This window comes from Nyctereutes procyonoides, unplaced genomic scaffold (assembly GCF_905146905.1).
Source record: "Nyctereutes procyonoides isolate TBG_1078 unplaced genomic scaffold, NYPRO_anot_genome, whole genome shotgun sequence".
Lineage (NCBI taxonomy): Eukaryota > Metazoa > Chordata > Mammalia > Carnivora > Canidae > Nyctereutes > Nyctereutes procyonoides.
The window spans coordinates 2432406-2452546 of record NW_026575132.1 but is presented as its reverse complement, the minus strand read 5'-3'; the positions used below and the strand labels follow the sequence as shown (position 1 = coordinate 2452546).

Here is a 20141-nt window from a genome sequence, read left to right as displayed (position 1 = left end):
AAAGAAAATAGCTTTAATAAAAAAGATTGTGTTGTAGTACATGAAAACCTTTGATATATGGAAACATGCGACAAACATGACAACGAGCGTGTATATCAACCAAATGGCAATTGTTTCCTGGAGAGCTAGGTTGAGAGGGATCCAGGCACCTCATCCAGTTTCAACAGGATAGAAAAATCATGGCTAATTAGCGATGTCTGACATGGTGCTTGGAGCAAAGGAGTAGGGCCAGGTATTTACTTGCTTAGCCTCCTCAGTGTATAAGTTCATGACAACCAAATATGTTATTATTTACGCCCTGTCTAACCAGAAATCTTATTGAAGACACTCCTCTCTGACCTTATTTCACTCTCCTTGAGAAAAAAATTCTGAGAAAGTTTTTCAAGGCTTTTGCCAAATTCACAAGACATTTAAACTTTCATTCATCTGCACAGCTCTACAGTAAATCAGAATGTTTCCTCCAAAATTATTTTTCTAAAGACAAGAAAATAAAAGAAAGTATCATATCTTTAGAAAATAAAGGCCATGATACATCTCTGTAGCTGTATGGCACTATCTTCTTTGAGGACAAGTGTGGCATTTGCTCTTGAAAAAGACAAAATATGGTTCATAAATCCTTGCCGGGCCTAAAAGCTTAAGGGAATATCATCGACTGGAGCTTTGTGCTGCTCAAAGCCAAGTTGAGCTCATCAACTAGACTCTCACGTTTAGATGCCAAGTGAGTCAATGGATTATATTAAAATAGATTCTAGGGAACATAAAGATAACTCAGGAAACCAAAAATACTGAGTTTAAAGGAAAGATAGAAAAGAATCTAAAACACAAGAAGTGGTGCCATATTACCATAGGGGTCTTGAGCCTTCTGATATGTACACGCGGTCAGCACATGAAAAACCAAGTTCCTATTTAAGACCTCTAATCTCCTAACGACTGGATTTGCTACTTCATGTACTGACAAAAATGCAGGACTTTTGACATTTTAGCAGATGTTTTCAAGTTTGTTATTAATCACAGTTCTGTTCCCATACATTCCAAGAACACTGGGCTCTGACCTCACCAAGCACTGTGTGCATATATGTTATGTGTGTGTGTGTCATACATGTGTGTACACACAGACGCATACGCATTTAATAACATATGAAGAGAGAACAGTTATCCTCACTTGAAAAATAGAAACTCTGAGGTATGAGAAGTTAGCAAATCGCTAAGTGTACACAGCCGAGCAATAAGGGCAGCTACGGAGTCCGGGCTGCCTGGCGTCAGAGCCTGTCCACTGCTCTAGTCCTGCCCCTCGACCGGTCATCATGCTGTGTGTTCTAAAGCTCAAGATGACCTAAACTGAGCTCCAAAGTAGAAGTAAGCCATTTTTTTAAGGCATATGGCCGTTTTCATTTTCACGTAAAAAAAGGAACGAAACCTATTCTCTATTTCCTTTTGAGGAGGAGTCCATGAGTCTAAATTAGCATTATTGTAACACATTTTATAAATCTATCTTGGGACGTCCAGGTCTTCCAAAGTATTTCCAGGAGTCATGCTAGTCAATAAGCCACACTTTCCCCAGTGTGGATTCATTCTATTCACTTGAGAATGTTCTACTCAAAAACCAGATTTTCCACCCAGGCCATCTGCCCCTCACCAAACCTTCCCCTTTCCCAACCACCTTGACCACACTTGCCCATGAAGACCTATTCCAATATATCCCGTTGCTAAAAGAATTACAAATTGTACCAAGCAGAAGTCCCTTCATTCTCTTCAATTTTCTTTTCATTTCTCCATCACCTGGTCTCTCCTCTTTTCTCTCTCCTCCTCCTCCCACTTTCTTTTTTTTTTTCTAATTGCTTCCCCTTGTTTTTATGATTTGTCAAACATCTGCCCTCCTTCTAAATACAGCATGTGTCACATAAATATAGATATCTAGAGACCTGCTCTAGAATGAAAAAGAGTTGCCCTGTTGAAAAGATGGGTTTTCTATCTTTTTTGTCTCCAAGAGCTCCCACTTGCTGGGAATGGGACTTTCAGCTCCATGTTTATTTTGACCTCTTTAAAAAAAAATAGATACATAAATAACATATGTATTTATTCATATGTGAAGATATATATGAATATATAATCTCTGAAACCCATCAACAATAAGATTTTATGTGAACTTTGAATTGTAGTTCTTATTTGCATCATCAAAGTATTCTTTTATTACAAGAGAAAAGACACCAGAGGAGAGCTTTTCAGATAATTTGACTGAATTTAGCTTTTTATAGAAGCTAAATAGTTGGTACCAATTTATGTCTCTAGCTTATGGGGTTAATATATAAAAATGATATCTGGCTGAACCAAAACAGTATCCCTTTTCATTACATATCAGATATTAACAGTTGGCTCATCCTCTGGTTGGAAAGGATTTAAACTTGTAGCACTGAAATGTCAATATAACATTCATCCTGAGGACATTTAGAATATAAAATTGTTGAAGACATTTAAAGTGAGATTGGATGAGCTCACAACTTGCTTGATTGCCTTGTGCTGAGTCATTCTTGTGCCTTATTGAGTAAGTGGTTGAAGACCAGGTAAATGTATTCCTCTTCAACGTCTGCCTCTGTTCATCAGTGCACCCCAAAAGACGCTTAAAGACACGGCCAGGAGATGAAAAAAAAAAATATGTATATATATCTTCCAAAATAATCCCAGCCTCTACTGATAATAAATTCTTTTGTCTGAAATATTTTAACAGTTTGCTTAATCCACAACTTCACTCTGTAATTGTAGGACCAAACTTTAGGTAACAGCACTGGACTAAGATTTGTAAACTTTCCAACCTTCTAGGAAATGCCCCAGAAGCAACAGAATTCACAGACAGAAGCAAAATACAGGGCACTACAGTTCAGACAACACAACAAGAGCATCCACGAGGTTAATCTAAAGGGAGCATGTTGCACAGTGGCTGGACTACCAAGATCTGGGACTACACAATACAGTATTATAGACAAAAGAATAAGACAAGAGATCTACACATGTTGCCTTGCATTTGTGGTAATCTACACCAATGAAAACATGTACTACAGCTATATTTGATTATGTATGGATATATTTGAAATAGTATACATTGTCTTGATGTTTTTTCTGTAATGTAAATAAACTATTTATATCACACAATATAGTTTTTTCTTTCCCATGTATTTGTTATATATAATAAATACTCAGTGATGAGAAAAAAATGGCATTCTTAAATTTGCGATATCTCATAAGTGTAAATATAATCAAGCTGGTACAATCTGTGCAGGCACCAGTATTTCATCTCTCCCCATATCTTGAGACAGAGCATTAGTTTATATAGGACTCGGTGGCTAGGTTTTGAGTGATTCCAAGATCAAGGGAAATGATGGTTATTGGAAAAGAGAAAAAATAATTTACTTTATATCGAGTGAGGATAAAATATTTCAGATCTTTGAATCATCTCTATTTCATCAACTTTCTTCCCTGGTCTTCCATTTTCATCCCCAGAGCTGAAAAATCTCTGGCATATAAATTAAATCAAAGAAGAAGGGTAGGGAAAGTGTTTTATAACTCATAAACGAGAGAGAAAGAAGATATTGGTTTTTATTGGGAAAGTATCTTAGAATCTCGCTGTCAAGTGCATATATCTGAAGGGTCCAGAACAAGCTACATCTCAGGAATACACAGAGCACAAAATCTATTCCGTTTAGGTGAGTGGAATTAAGAACTTGTGGAAAAATGTAATAACATCATTAAAAGTGAAACACCAGCACCACAGATTCTCAGAAGCACGGTGCTACATTTTATAGCATAGAGTTCTTTAAAAAGGAGTTAGAATTGCCACCACATTCCTTAGGAATGGCTTTATGGTTAATGCTACGCCATTATTTGAAGTGAAATATGGTGATGATGATATTTCATAAGGACAGAGAAATACATTGGAAGCCTATTTATATGCTGAGATAAGAAAAGCAAATTAACCCCATAGCCTCTGAAAGAATTTAGTGGAAAGTTGATAGGGATTTTTGAGCATATAAATAGATATGATCACTTTGGGAAGAAATAAAATATGAGAACTCTCAAAAAATAAGAGGTAAATAACAAATCAAAAAATCGCCTTATGATCGCTTAGTTCTCCCCAGCTTTCTGTGGCTAATATAGTAAATCTAGAACTTTCTTTGCCTCCTTTCGATCACTTCCGCATGGACTAAAAGGAATGACACTCCTGTGTCCAAAAAAAACCCACATAAATATCAAATCAACACATTCCAGGTATAAAATATTCAGTGAAAAATAAGTTTCCTGAACTGATATTTAAGATATTTATTAAAAAGGTGACAAAATAAATAGGATTTAGGACTCTGAAAAACCTGGTCTCCTAGGTTAGTCACCCTGAAAAGTGTGAATCTATTGGCGTAACCATTGCGCAAATGTCTCCATAAATCTGTCTTCTGGTCCTTGTACAAAACAAACTCCATTTAAAATTGTGCATGGAGCTTTAGTTTCATCACCACGTGCAGAGATGTACTAGCAGTGATCTCCTTCGTAAGACAGTAGTCAATGGCAAACAAATCCTTCCTCCCAAAGGGAGAGCTGCAATGCAACACTAGAGCTTCGCAGAGTTTAAAAGAAACAGCAACTCCACTGACCTTTCCCTGATCAGGGTATGAAATGACTTGCTTTGCTAAATATTTGGTATGCTATCTTGCAGGATTTTTTTAAATCAAAGAATCATAAACCTAAGTGTTGGAAAAGTCCTTGGAGTTAATAATACAGTGCATTCCTAGTCACCTCTGTGCTCATCTACCCCATAAAGGAATTCCTTTTAAAAGATACATAGTGAATCATAAATGAGCATATTCTATGTGCCCAGCAGCATTCAAAGTCTTAGGGAAATACAAATAGAACATGGTCTTTAAAGGAACTCCCAGTCTAGTGACAGGTGAGCATCCCGCCTCTACTTGAATAGTCCTTATAATTAGGAATTTCGTTCTTGGTCAATTCTAATGGTGAGACATTATTTTTCCTCTCAGATTGAGTTGAAATTTATTTCCCTGTGATTTTTACCCATGGCTCTTATTTTTCCTTTCTGGAGCAAAGGAGTGATGACATGTATTTAAAAATATTAGAAGAGATATGATTTTTCCACTCACCCCACAGCCCCTTTGCAAGTACTTCCTTCTTCAGGTGAAACATCCTTCATGTTCTCATCTGATGCTCATCTGATACCAGTTTCCACTTTGCCTTAAGCATCTGCGTCATCCTCGTCCATCCTCTTGGACAAAGTATACTTTGTCTATACATGTCTTTGAGCGTCGAGCTCAGAATCGCACCGATGTAGTCTGCCCAGAGGAGAACAGAGTTGAACTCGTGAAAAGTCAGATTTAACTGGGAGCTGTGATCTCTAAATCCAAGTTCCTACTCTCAACACAAATTTGTTGTGGAACCATGAACAAGTCATTTCACATTGCCGATCCTATCTCTCTTACCGTTTCTATCTCTAGTTCCAAGATTGTAGATACTCAGAAACCAGACGTTGCCACCAGAGACCACGTGAACTATTTCTGCTGCTTGTCCTCACCTTAGATTTAAAACACTTTTTTCATTAAACTGCTATTAAGCCCTATCATTCACCCATTCATTCATGGCACATTGATTTTACCTTCTACACGTACCGCGGGCCACCAATTAGCAGCACGGTGCTGAACAATGGGAATACAGAGATAAATAGGGCAGGGTCCCTGCCCGTAAGGAGCTCACTAGCAGATCGTCCTGGTTCCTCACCTCAGGGATCTCACCCCTAGCAGGAGACTGAGAGTAAATGAACCATGATAAGAACCACGATCAAAGACCAAAGGCTAGGGATCCCTGGGTGGCTCAGCGGTTTAGTGCCTGCCTTTGGCCCAGGGCATGATCCTGGAGACCCGGAATCGAGTCCCACATCGGGCTCCCCGTGAATGAAGCCTGCTTCTCCCTCTGCCTGTGTCTCTACCTCTCTCTCTCTCTCTCTCTCTCTCTGTGTCTATCATAAACAAGTAAAATCTTAAAAAGAAAAAAAAAAAGAGACCAAACGCTATGCCAGTGGTCGGTGCAGAGCACTCGGCGACCCTGCAGGCCTGGTAGATGCGCGTCTTCACAGTAAGACAGTCAAGATGACTTCCTCATCCCCCGTACGAGTTCTGACTTCTTGCTTCTGACATTTTATCCACTTCTCGCTGCTCTCCGTATACCCTTCCTTTCCCCACAATACGCAGAGCAAATACCAGCTTACCAGTGAAGCGTCCACGACTCCCTAGGCAGTCTTCCTAATTCCATCTTAGCATTTTCTGGGTTATTCCTTAGTGGTCTGCACAATTATCCTGGGAGCAACAAAAAGAAAAGAAAGTTAGCGCCTTGCCAATTGTTTCCATTTATTCAACAATCATTTACGGGGTGCCCACACCACGGCAGGTGTCATTCTAGCCGCTGTTACGTGGCCATGAAGTCACTAACAGATCTGTGCTCTCAAGCTCACGCTCTAGCAAAAGGAGATAGAGGTGATGAATAATTAAACACGATTCAAAAAACAACAGCACAACTGTAAAGTTATAAGTTTGATTCAAAGAATTAAAGAGAGAACAAGATGATTCAGGGTGGCTGGGTGGTGAGCGGGGACTGGATTCCCTCCAAGGAGCATGGGTACTTGGCCTCTGAAGCAAGACAGAAGTGGGTCCCGGTCTAAGCCCCACTTCACTAACTACTCAGCCTTGGACAAGTTGCCTAATTTCGGTATCCATCATATTTTAAGTGGAGAGAAAGACGTCTTCCTATGCTGCGTATCACCGCATGAGAAGTAAACAAGACCATCCACGTTGCAATTTAGAACGATGGCCTGCTCAGAGTATACTTTCAGTACATGGAAATCTTTTTCAGGGATGCAATAAACTATTTGTTGAACAAATAATTGAGAAGAAAAAAATGTATTTCATCAGTTGAGTGAAATATGAATGGAAACCTATGGCTAGATTTGGGAGGCATCAAGCTCTCACTCTGACGATTGTCTCTTGGGGAGACAAGAAAGCTGGTTCTGGAAAAATGAGGCAAGAGGGAGTTAAGAACGCGGTTCCTCTAATTCTTTTTTTTTTTTTCAAATGGGTTCACTGGCATCGTGTCTGAACAAGAGGAGGGATCATTCTTTCATTTCAAAAGAGGGTCTAGCCTGATAGCGCACGTACTGCTAAACCTCCTGTGTGTGTTTCCAGGCCCAGAATGAGTGAGTCAATATTGCAGGGACTTTGCAGGACTGAAGTCTTCCCTTTCACGAATCCTTGAGGAGAAGTCAGTGGGGACTATCAAGATTCGACAGAGATTATCTCAGAGTCGTATTAGACTCTCTGCTAATGTTTATCTTCAGGTCCCCCGCCCTTCCCCATGACCGCAGCTCCTGCACCCACTGTCCCCGCTCCCCAGTCACAGCAGACATCTCACCTACATGCTTACTCATCCGGGGATTGATGACCAGAGTTTTTCGTGTAATTAATTGCTATCTCTACCTGAGCATTCACACGATGTGCAGGAGGAGGGATGATGTACCGTGAGGCTACTTGACGTACGCACAGATATACAAAGGAATAGGGCCCTTTGCCGTCGGCGTCAGGAAGGTCCGGGTGGTGTGCAGCCCACCTGGTCATATTCGGGCCTCCTTCCAGCCTCGCTCTGGACAAAAGTCGACTTTATAATTCACCCGCTCTGGGAATGTGACCTTCGCTGATACCTATCTCCAGTCGTGCTAAATGAGTGATCTTAACTTCGGTTTCTCATTTACTTCTAACTTTTTAAGTTATTTCTCATGATTTCTCTCGCATCAGATAGGAAGTGAAGGAAATGATGCCTTCCTTTATTCTCCAGACCAAACTCGATTCAGCACCAGCACCTGACCCAGAGTTAAGGAGAAGTCCAAAATCGGGTGTCGTGCGGGAGAGGGGAGCAGGAGCAAGAAAGAAGAAAGTTAGCGCCTTGCCAATTGTTCCCATTTATTCAACAGTCATTTGCGGGGTGCCCACGCCATGCCAGACGTGGCCTTCTGGTCCTAGTGACCCCATTGCTGGCCCTCCTGACCCCCAGGAGGCTCAGCCACAGACGGCTTGAAGCAGCCACCCTCCTGACCCGCACAGTCCAGCCATCCTGCAGGGTGTTCTGAGAGGGCTACAGGCTCCCCTCTTGTGGGGCCCTCTCCCCTTCTCCGATTCCCAACCACCCGTCCCCTCACATCACCAAGCCTTCGTCCTCTGTTACTGCCCTTCCCTGCTGCAGGTTCGATTCTTCTCCACAGAGCGAAGGCTCAAAAACACAGGCCTTCTCAGGAGCCCAGCTACGGAAACGAAGCACAGACTAATGTCCTAAGCTGTCACCACGGGAGACGGAGTTACGAGTAAACATGCGGCCCAAATCACATTTAACTAAAATTAGAAACCCCAGATAAGCCAGAAACATAAACCACTGAGAGAGGAACAGCGCCGTGTTGGCATAGAGCCTCTCAGATAACTTCAGTGAACGCAAGTCGAGGTTTTTTATAAGACGATAAATAATTCTTAATAAACAGAATCCGCACGAAACGACAAGTCACAAAGTGTCATGGTCACCTAGGCTCACATACGTGCGGTTCTGGAGGAAGCTTTAACCGCCCCTCTCCATCATGGACCAGCGGGGCCCTCAGAGTTCAGCCCAGGCTCTCAAAGGACCCCTTTGCATCTTCCCCTTTGTGTCCCCAAACCGCTGATTCCCACGCCCTCCCACGCGACTCGGGAGTGGCCCCTCCGCTCTCAGCGCTCCTACAGCCCTGGCAAGGGACCCGGCCTCGTGCTCCGTGGCTCTCCGGCGTGTGTCCCCAGAGGATGGGGGCCAGGTCAACAGTTCCTCCTTAACTGTCCCTCCACCTAACTGGCATCTGCCTCGATCCACAGGTGCCTCAACAGCTGTCCCTCCACGCACCATGAGAGCCTTCGCTTGATCTCCGCACCCTGGCCAGGTCACCGTCGCATGCACCGCACACCTGTGCCCACACTGTCACTCCGCCAACACCTTGCACTTAAGTCAGACCCAGCTCATGATGGTGCAGACCTCTGAGCTGAGTCATCCCCCAGACTCTCCTGGGACTCTCCTTCCCCGCCTCGATTGCTGGGAGAAAGAGGCCATCCATTGGCATCAACTGAGGCATGCGGTTTGGTTCAGAGCCAGGCGTTGGCATGACTAGTCTAACACTGAGCCACAGATAGCAATGGCGTGAAGGAGCGTACTTCTTATTTTCATTCACTCAAGAATGTATCATATGATACTTTTCAAAAACACTTGAACCAACTATCAACCCTGGACACAATATAAAATCTACTAATTAAAAATACCAAAAAAAAAAAAAATACTGCCAGAGTGTTGTAGGACTTGGACAGTGCACAGATAGCAGCCGGCCGTCGCCTGGGCCGAGGTCAGCTACGGTACAAGGGCCTGGAATGAACTAGCCCAGTAAAGACGGTCTGTTCTTCTAACAGGTTCTGTTACGTGTCTCTGCAAGGGAGCTGTTTAGGAAACAAAGTCGAAAGCACTGTGGTCACTGTGGTCCTTACTACTTCCTTGAAAAAATAATTCTTAGCTGGACGTGATTTCACCTGTTCGTATCCTTAACCTCCGGACCAACAGCATCTCAAGTAAGACGCTGTGGGAGCGCACACTGCGGGTTTTAGGGGGGCTGGGGGGAGCCAGGGAGGGGAGCTGAGGGAGGAGCCCAGGGGAGAGCGACGGAGATGCCACGTAATTGAAGCGGGACGACAGGGGTGGTGACGGCAAGACGGTTCGTTCAAACAGCCCCTCACGAGGAGGCTTGTGTCCAGCCCGAGCACAGCAAGGTGGCAGGTGCAGGGGGCAGGTCGGCGGGCGGGGGCGGGGGTGGTGGGGGTGAGGCCGGGGCACAGCTCCGCCAATGATTGTGCAGGCCTCTGGGTGAGGCGGAGAAGGGGTTTCCCATCAGAGTTTAGTCGTGTGCGTCTCTTCTCCCTCACACTTCTTGGCCTCAAGACAGGCAGCCTGGTTCTTTATCTTTTGCTGAAGAGCCTGGTGCCAAATGTGCTCTCCAGACGCAGAAGACGGGAAGGGTTCCCCCCTCCCGGGCCGCGGGGGCATCTGACCTGCCTCGGGGCACGGTAGGGGAGTCCTGAGTGGCCGGCGGCCCGGCGGCATTGGGGAGGCCAAGTGAGCAACAGAGGCCGCTGGGCCCGTTTCCCGGAGGCCAGTGCACCTGCCGTCTGCCGGGGGGGCGGGGGGGGGTGGGCGGGCCGGGCCTGCGAGCAGAGCAGACGCCCCAAGCCCCAAGGGACAGCTTAGCTCTGAGAAGGGGAGTCGCCCCAGCAGAACCTGCCCTGCAGGGGGGTTGGGGGCTGAGAAGGGAGTGGGAATGGGGACCCCAGGCTGCCACCCTGGGTGCCCGCCAGGGCACAGAGCTGCAGGCAGCAGGTGCCTCCCCGCGCCCGGCCCGGGTCCCATCTACACTGCCGGGCCCTGGCGCCCAGCTCCAGGGGTGCCCGACCCCCACGCGGGTAGCTCCCCTCGGCCATGGCTACACGGGCCCGAGGGTGAAGGGCCCTGACTCTGTAGCGGCTGCAGGCCTCGGCCCCGGCCTCCCTGTGAAATCTCTCCCCTCCGTCCCCCCGCCGGGCTGAGGGTGACCCAGCGTCTTTAACTGGTTAGAACCCAGCATCCGAAGGAATCTTGTGAAGTGGGAGGCCCGAGCTTGGCAGCCGAGGCCGAGCCCCAGGTGAGAAGCGCTGCCCCGGGGCCTGGCCGGCCTGGAAGGGACCCACCTGGGCAGGGCCCGAGCCTCTGCTTTTCCAGAAGCCCGGGGAGATGCTTCCTTCGGAGGGCGCCCCAGAGCGGCGGGGCAGCCAAGTGCTGGCGGCTGCCTCTTCTCGGGGGCCCGTCGCTCCTCCGCGCTCCGCTTGGCCACAAAGGGGAGCACGGCTTTTCTGGGATCCGACCTCAGGTTGCAGCTCAGCGGGGAACCAGAGGCCCCCTCCAACCCCCCAGGCCCGGCGCCGCAGGAGGGCCCCGGCCTGGCACAGCCACAGGGACCGGCTCCCGCAAAGCTGCTCGAACCCCCAGGGAGAGCCAGCGCCCACCGCGCCCTTCTGCCCATGCGGCCACCCCCTTCCCACCCGCAGGAAAGACTGTAAGGGGGCGAACGAGCTGGGAGCCGCCCCAAAACCCAGGCCAGAGCAGGATCCTCTACTCGGGACAGGTTGCGTTGGCAAGCGAGGGACTGTCAGTCGACACCAGGCAGACTGGGCCTCATTTTCAGAAAGTGGAGAACCGGAGAATCACACCCCTGACCCGGGGCCTGGGCCGCCTTCCTCGGTGCCATCCGTCATCACTTCGCCCGGGAGGCCAGCCACCTGCCGCACACCCAGGCCCCTGCAGGAAGGCGCAAGCCCCACCTCGCAGGTCGTGGGTGGAAGCACCGGCTACGGCCCCAAAACCAGTTGACTTCGTGACCCCTGCCTGTTTGTCCCCTTGGCAGCAACACAGCGAGTGAGGAGCCCTTCCCCAAGTCCCCAGACCCGGGGGGCCCTGCTGGGGGACAGTGTGCAGGCCTCTGGTCAGGCGGGGAAAATTGGTCCAGCCGTCTGTGTTTTGCTTCCTTCTTTTCATCATGGCAAATTTCTCTCAGGATCCGAGGCATTAGAGAGATTAAGTTGTTGATTTTATTTCTTTCTTTCTTTTTTTTTTCTTTTTTTTTTTTTTTTGCTTCCTTTCTTTGAAATCAAGGCCTTTCTGTTCTCTAGAGTTTCCATCTCCCTGACACTCACTGCCTCACATCATGCCTCATACTCTGAGACATCCTCACTTTAAAATTCATGAATCAACCTGGAATTCTCCATCCTTTGATCCTTCATTGAGTTGTTGTTTCACAATATCAAAAAAAAAAAAACTCAAAAGCTAACCTGAATAGTGGCCATACTCAAAGGAACACTAACGCCAGAATTGATCCTGAATACACAGAAACAAAACCCCTTCCATTTCAGACATAACCCCTTGTTCAACCCCATGGTGAGGAATGAAGTCATCCTTCAGAGGGCTGACTTTTTCTAACTATGTCAAAAGATTTTAAGAATTGCTACTCTGACTTACTGCTCGTGATAGCAACTGGTGTACATAAAATTACCATTTATGACTCAGGATAAAAACAAAGCGCCCAGGTGGCTCAGTCAGCTAAGCACCTACCTGCCTTTGGCTCAGGTCATGATCTCAGGGTCCTGGGATCGAGCCTCAACTCGGGCCGGGCATCTGCTTCTCCCTCGCCCTCTGCCCCTCCCCCCTACTCATGCTCTCTCTCAAATAAATAAATAAAATCTTAGAAAAAGGGGAAAAAAAAAAAAGCAAGACCGGCATGTATTAATTTCCTACCCATCTTTTCTGGGAGAGGTATTGTTTGGGGCATTTTTTGACTATTATTTCACTTATTTCTTACAATGAGTCTCTGAGACCTGTTGGTATTGTCAACAGTTTTATGATGGAGTGGCCATAAAATAACTTACACGGTTGTAAATCATTTGGCCAAGGTCACAGAGCTGGTATGGACCGTGGTCGGAATTTGAATCCAGGTCAACCCAAGACGCTTTTGGTTCCATTATATGGAACATGCTGTTTCCATTACTTCTTGTTTTCTACTAGCATGTCAGAAATGGTACATCTTTCAGGGTTACCTGTTGGCCAGCCAGATACTTGTTCCAATAATGCCGCTGTTGCTCCAATTAGTTTGAAATTTTTCTTTTCTTTTTTTTTTTTTGCAATACTTTGAAATTTTTCTATGGGAATTATCCTCAGAGACAACCTATGAGTCACACCAGAACTCCCGTTTCAACATATTAAAAGGGTGCTGTCTTTATTATATATTTTATATATATTTTTATATGTATTTATATATTTATATACATTTATAAATATATTTATTTTATATATAAATAAATATATTATATATTATATATTTATAATATATATATTTCTTTATATTATATTTTATAAATATTTATATATTATATTTCTTTATATATTAAAAGGGTTCCTGGCTTTCCCTCCTGCCGTCCTCTCCTCCTTACTCTCCCACTTCTGATGACCTCAGTTGTCCACAGAGCTCCTAAAGTAGAGGTGCTGGGGGAAAAGGGGTCAACAAGATAATTTCAGACTTCCCTGTACGTGATATCCTATCAGACATGATACTTGTTCATGTATAGGTTTTACTTGTTTCTCCATCCTTGTTCCACATCTGGCCTCTCTGCCCCAAAGTATGTTAAGCTAAATGATATCAAGAAGACTGCCTTGTTTATATGACCTCCGTGCTTAGAACAGTTCTTGGACCACTGTAGCTACTCAATTAATACCTGATGAATGAATGAATGAATGAATGAATGAAATCAAAGTCATCTCTGAGCTTTGCCCATCTACCTGGAATGCTGGCCACATAAGTCGTGGACATAGCTATGTTATTATGGCGTAAATCAGAAGTTGAATAAGATTTATCTGGACAAAGTTTGAAAGTTACTGGTCTCTAAAGAAGGCCTCAAAGTCTCAGCTTCTCAGCTCACCAGACAGATGCTGCTAAAAGGGTCTTGAGGTCCTATTTCTTTTCCCCTTTCTTCGTCCCAACGCTCTGTAGGCCGCACCAGCTTCCAGGCAGCACCCTGGTGGTGCAAAGGCTGGTAAGGAGCTGCTGTGCTATGAACTACAGGCATTACCACATGTCAGCAGCCCCAGCTGAGACCCTTAAACTCATTGCTATGAGAGCTTTCAAGGGCATCTCCTTTCTGAAAGGTTTGGGAACCTTAAATACCTCTTGCAACACACCAGGGTTGGTTGGTTGTTTTCTTTTTAACTCAGGCGACTCTGACACTGATTGGGTGCATTTTATCTCACAATCAATCGGATTAGAAGCTGTCAGTCTGAAAATGACTTGTTGCTTCTGAAAAGTGCTGGAACTCCAAGGTCCTTTTGTAAACTTGTTTTCCCCTGCGTCTCTCAGCCCGCCCTTTCCAGTGCCCGAAACGAGGCAACCCAAGGCCTCGTGCCCACCTTGACCGCCGAACAAACATGCGTAAAAAATCTTGCAAAGAAAATGAGGAAACAAAAAAAATAAAATAAAATAAAAAATAAAAAAATAAAAATAAAAATAAAGAAAATGAGGGAACACTGAGTCATTCCTGGAATCTCCAGGCAGCATACACATTTCCTTTAAATACAATGGAAACAGCCTCTCATTTTATTTCTTATTAATATGACTTGGTTCTGATCTGATTTTAAAGAAGGGAAACTCATTTAATGGCTGACTCTGCACGGCGGAGCTCAGAATGGCCCAAACGTGAACTGATATGTGGGATAAAACCCAAACACAAATCTTGTTCCCACAAGGGGCACCTAGTCTGATTTCATTTGTTCAAGACATGGGTCTTGATTCTATCATTAGCCATTCATGTGAAGGGATGCAAGTAAAAGAGAAAAATGTGAGCGACCGAAGAACAGTACTTCCAAAGCTACTGAGGTAGAAACTGTAAAATGAACCTGCTTTCCATGAGGTCAGCTGTACATGAACGAGATGCATTCAGAATAAATCACGGCCAGGAAAGGCAACCGGAGAGCATGCCACGGTGAGGCGAGCGCGTACCATTGGATGCTGCCCACCGACCATTGTCACATGGCAAGTGTGAGAGAGAGGAGAGGAAAAGCTGTGGTATGTGACCTAACCTGAAGGGGCTGCATCACTGCTCCTGCCTGTTTTATTTATTTTTTATATTTTTTTAAGATTTTATTTATTTATTCGTGAAAGACACACACACACAGAGAGAGAGAGAGGCAGAGACACAGGCAGAAGGAAGAGCAGGCTCCATGCAGGGAGCCTGATGTGGGACTCGATCCGGGTCTCCAGGATCACACCCTGGGCCCAAGGCAGGCACCAAACCACTGAGCCACCCAGGGATCCCCTCCTGCCTGTTTTAAACACAGAAGTAAAAAGAACCTGCTTTGTTAATGGTTAGTAGAAATGATTAGTAGGAAGAAGGCACTGAATCTGTCAGAACCAAAATGTTCTAGAGTGAAAAAAATCTGTAAGATCCAATAGGAGATTAAACTCTTCTTAATTGCATACGTTGCTATTATGTGTTTGCACATTTATTATTAAAATTTGATTACTCTTTCCCTCCTTGGGATGAGAAAAATAAGCTGGATGTCCAGCGAGATTTAACTGGGTTGTATTTGTTGTCTGGACTGAATCCACTCAAATCTGTCCTGGGTCCAATGAACTATTCCAAGAGGAGGCTATAGGGACAGAACTATATTAGGAGCTACAAATTCGGGGCTAGGCCAGCCTTAGGTAACTATAAAATGACTTACAGCAAGGACCTCCACACCGGAGGCATGGGAACCAAGGCAAAGAGTTAGCAATGCACTTTTGATCTCTGTGTAGAGACTTGCTCTAAAAACAAATTGCAAGGAGATCTATGAAACCAAGCTACCCATGAATAATGCACCCTGGGTCCTTTTTTTTTTTTTTCCAAACAAACATCACTACCATTTTCAGGTGGAAAACTAATGAGACTCTCAGAATAAATAATTCCTAATTAATCATGGATATTTACAGTTTAACATTTCCTTGCGTTTTCCATTCTGGGTACTGTTCTGGAGAAGTAGGGAGACCTGGGGGCAGGTGCAAGGAGGAGCAGGTCTGAGAGCACAGAGACCAGCTTGTGGAAGGTGGATGTTTTGCACATCCTTTGAAAAGTCTCATCTGGGCACTGCGATGGCCACGGCTATTGTAGCCAAAACCTATACCACGCTGGCATTTGGGTAGCGGGGTGCTTGGGCAGTGAAGGAAAACCCTGAGAGAAGCACAACCTGCCTGGTTTGATGCTGTATCATAATGAGTTGCACGTCCTAGTCATCTTTTTCAGGTGTGCTATAGGCAACAAAGCGATCTGAGGCCTTCTAAAATAATAATCAGAGCTTGCCAAGTGGTGAGGGGGTGAGGCATAGCATGTTGCTCAATGTCCTGGATACTGTTTACATTTCCTAGCAGACACGTCCTCTCTGTGAATTACCCTAGATACTCCTACAGCAGACCATCCACTTCCACGTCTGACTTGGAGTCTCTGAAGCCCTAAATAGCACATACCTGTTGAAACCAAGACCGCCTGCTGCCCTGTGCCTCATTAAAGGCGCTACGAGCAGCAGGATTGGACTTGCCAACCATCTTGATGAAAGCTTGAAAGACAAGAAAGGAAACCAAGAAACTCTCCCTAAAGGAATCTCTTTACCAAGACCTTTGTAGTGCTTTTACGGTCTTCTTCGGGATGGGATTAGAAAACTTGTCCCCCTGGCTTAAGGATCTTAATTTTATGAAATGTTGCTCAGACGATCGAATTTAGATTGAAAGGCATCCTCTATTCATTTAGGATTAAAACAAGTACCTATTTAGGTCCACCGTCCTTGTTACAAGCTGTGGTAAGCGACCGTAGTGTAGCGGGACCATTAGTGGCAACGTCATGACATTGGGGCAGGGGGGACCCTGTGCCCACGCCGGAGTGTGGGTGACCAGGGAAGCCGCCTGGGCTGTTGAAACCATCGGCGGGCTCAAAATGACTACAAATGCCTTTTGAAGGTAACTTTCAAAAGTGACACTCTCTTAAAATTGAAGAATTGTTCCGATCGTTGAAAAATTAAAACAACAAACGAAGTTCAGGATGAGAGCTCAATGGGAATGAGAAATAATTCATGTAGATACAAAAGATTCAAGAAGGTTGCCTCAGATTTTAGCTATCCTGGCATTATTAATTTAATTTCTACTCATTATGATAATACCAAGCATTTAGAATGCAGTTAGTGTTTATGTAGATGGAATCACTCCTTCTCAAAATTACAATTTTGAATTAATATGCTATTAAAAATGTCACTAGAAAGTGCTTTTATTGTTCTGCCCAGAGAATAACCGTTCCCTGTTCCTTTTCATACACCAAATTTCAGAATTTATTTTTTTGATCGTCTTTAGATTTAGAAAACTGTAATGTTTCTGTTTAAGAATTCTCCGTATGCCGCATTAGTGCCGTGTTCTTTGACAGCATAAGAAAATATGCAAATATAGCCTTTTTAATGGTGATTTTCATTTTGTTGCTGTCATTTAACCAAAAAACAACTGATGATGTTTCAACTTATCACTTACAACAGTGAAGTCGCTGAATTGATATTTATGTTCCGAGCAGATGACACAGAAACAAATATGTTTGAAACACCATCTGCACCGTGGCGATCTCTTCCTTAAAGGCACAATGGACTTGCTGCAGTTTAGCCTCAGAGGGAAAATCTGACCCACGGGCTGCGAGGGCACAGTCCCGTCCAGGACGGTGGGGCCAGCGAGGCCTGCTGGATTGGGAGAGGCTGCGGGGAGGGGGCCTGGGGCACGTGAGGCCTGAAGCCTGAAACCTCACAGGCATCCCTCCCCGTGGCAGCCAGCGCTGTCCCCCGCCCCCGCCCCCCATCGCCCAGGCTGCCCGTGGCCCCGGCCCCACTGCCCCCCTCTCCCTGCAGCAGCTCCATCTGCTGCTGGCTGCCACCCTGATGCTTAGGAAAACCCAGAAGCCCGGCCCCATTGCATAGGGGTGCACCGTCCACAGTCCCATGCACCGGGCAGCACGCCGCCAGCTGGGGGGCTGTGGGCTCCAAGAGCTTCTCGGGGTCCTGCCGAGCAAGACTGACTCTCGGAGGGGGTGCTGAAGGCTTATGCCAGGAGTTGCTAGAAGATGTTCTGGGGGGCAGTGTTCTGTTACTCCAAGTTGACTGCAAAGGGAAGAGGACGCCTCGATGGGCTGCAATGGACAGACTCGCAGATTGAGACTGGCCTCCTAACTGCCCAGGTAGAGGGTGCAGGGCAACTCGATAAATGCTGCTCGGCCTGGGTTTCCTGATGCTGGCATAACCAGACCTCCTCTTCCAGGGGAGATTTCTAACTCAGCTTCTTGGAAATCCCCCCCGCCCCCCCACCCTGCCACACACACACACACACACACACACACACACACACATTCTACACAGTTTATCCCCATTTAGGTACCCCGTCGGCAGGCTGTAATAATTATAATGATATTGCCATGAACTGGGCACCGACTCTTTGACATGATGGTGTTCAGCCCGCATGAGCTTCACGTGCCAGGCTGAATCATTCCACGTGCCCTGCAGAGCCACCCTGTGCGTGCCCCCCCCCCCACCCTGGGCCCCCCTCTCCGTGCTCTGAGAGGCTGGCCATTCCCGACTGCATCCTTAGGCTCCCTTGCCTTTGGGCTTCTGGATGGGTTCTGCTGACAGATACAAGTAACGGGCAGCCCATAGGTGGAAGGGAGAAAAATGAGGTCGGGGCATCATTCCCCTATTCCCTGTCAAAGCAGCTCAGTGGTGTCCTGCTATGAAACCCCCTAACCGGCCACCAAGCGTCACAGCTACAGATTCCTGCCCTTGCCCCTTAAGGCCTAGACATGCTAACTATTGTGTTTCACCAGCCCCTGTTCTTTCCCCAGCCCTGTCCACATCTTTGTGAACATTCCCTCCATTAAACTCTTCTCAATCACTAGACTTGGGTGGGGTCTCTTTTCCCCACTGGGACCCCCCCCGAGTGATGCTTATGCATAGAATCCTCTCAACAACGCCGCCGTGAGGTAAGTACGCTTTTATAGGTGAGGAAACCACGACTCCAATGGGTTTATTAGAACTTGCCCCACTCCGGGTATCTAATAAACACAAGGGCCAAAATGCAAACCCATCCTTCTGACTCTGACCCTGTGTTTAACATTGCCAAGATGATCAATTCTAATAATGAAGTTTTTATTACATAAAGCGGTATTTTTCTGAATTAATCTCTCTTGTCCTTATCGTTGCAAAACCCCGATCTCTTGCTTAGACTTACTGCAATCCTATAACATTAGGGAACATTTACTCGCTTATTTATCTGACAGAAGTCATATTTATAGAACAAAATGTACTTATTTGTATAAGAGAACACAATTCAAATTAGCATAAGAAAAGAAAACCAACCTAGGGTTGTGGTGGGAAGCCTCAAATAGCCCCCACGATCCCCACCTCCTGGTATTTATGCCTTCGCCTAATCCTTTCCCCTTGAGTGTTGACTAGATTTATTAAGTTCTGATTAATAGGCTATGGCAGGAGTGATGGGATGTCACACCCAATATTAAGTTATAGGAAAAAGTGGTTTCTACCTTGGTTGCCGGGATCACTCTGTCTGGCAAAAGCCAGGTGCCCTGTGAGAAGGCCCAGGTAGCAAGGGACTAAGGCCTTCCAAGAGCCACAAGCGGGAGCTCAGAAATGGATCCTTCCCTAGTTGACCCTTCAGATGACCACTGTGCCAGCCCATATTTGATGGCAACCTTGTGACAGTCTCCACCAGAATCTCCCAAGGAAGCAACACCAAGATTTTCGACCCGCAGATACTATAAATGTTTATTGTTTCAAGCCACCCAGTTTAACCCACACTTGTTTATCCTCAGCTGCCAAGTGTGGGGATACCGTATCCCGCAGCAATAGATAACTTAGGTTTTGATTCTCAGGACGGTGCCAGAGGAACAGAATCTTAAGGCTGAGTTCCCTGAATTGGCTCTGGGTTCCACCCATTGCCCAGGAAAGCTGGAGTGTGGAAATGAAGCAGCAGCCCCTTTGCAGCATGTGGCTACGTCGCGGCTGGCAGCTCGCTCACCCGTGGGCACGAGGCAGCAGCCAGCCCGCAACTGCTCTACCTTCCCCTGGGTCTCCCCCTTCAGCCTCCCTGAATCTTGGGCCAGTGTGCGTGCTTAGCTCATACCTTATCTCTAGAGACTGCGTACCCAGATCTTTCAGTTGAGTGAAGTCAAAAACCTTAAACTTCACAAGTTCAAGAAAGGGTTTAACGAAAGGCCTAAGCGAGTCGGGAGCCAGGGTAGTCAGCGACGGGAGTTTGTTGAACTTTCCTTCTCCAGCTCCACCCTACTCCTCACTGTGGTCCACTAGGGTTTCTCTTCTCGGGTCTTCCAGCCCCAGATTTCATATTCTTGAGAAGTTTTCTAATTGATCCAGCTAGGGTCAGCCATCCTCCCCTTGATCAATAG

The 20141-nt window shown here is 45.9% G+C and overlaps 1 protein-coding gene across 1 annotated transcript in view; it reads left to right on the top strand.

The window, feature by feature from the left end:
* Positions 1-3147, top strand: part of TMEFF2 (transmembrane protein with EGF like and two follistatin like domains 2) — a 220706-nt gene extending 217559 nt beyond the window's left edge. The window contains exon 10 of the mRNA XM_055345631.1: positions 2818-3147. Coding sequence (XP_055201606.1) covers positions 2818-2914 — 97 coding nt within the window. The 3' untranslated portion in view covers positions 2915-3147. The remainder of the gene's footprint in view (positions 1-2817) is intronic.
* Positions 3148-20141: the final 16994 nt, after the last annotated feature.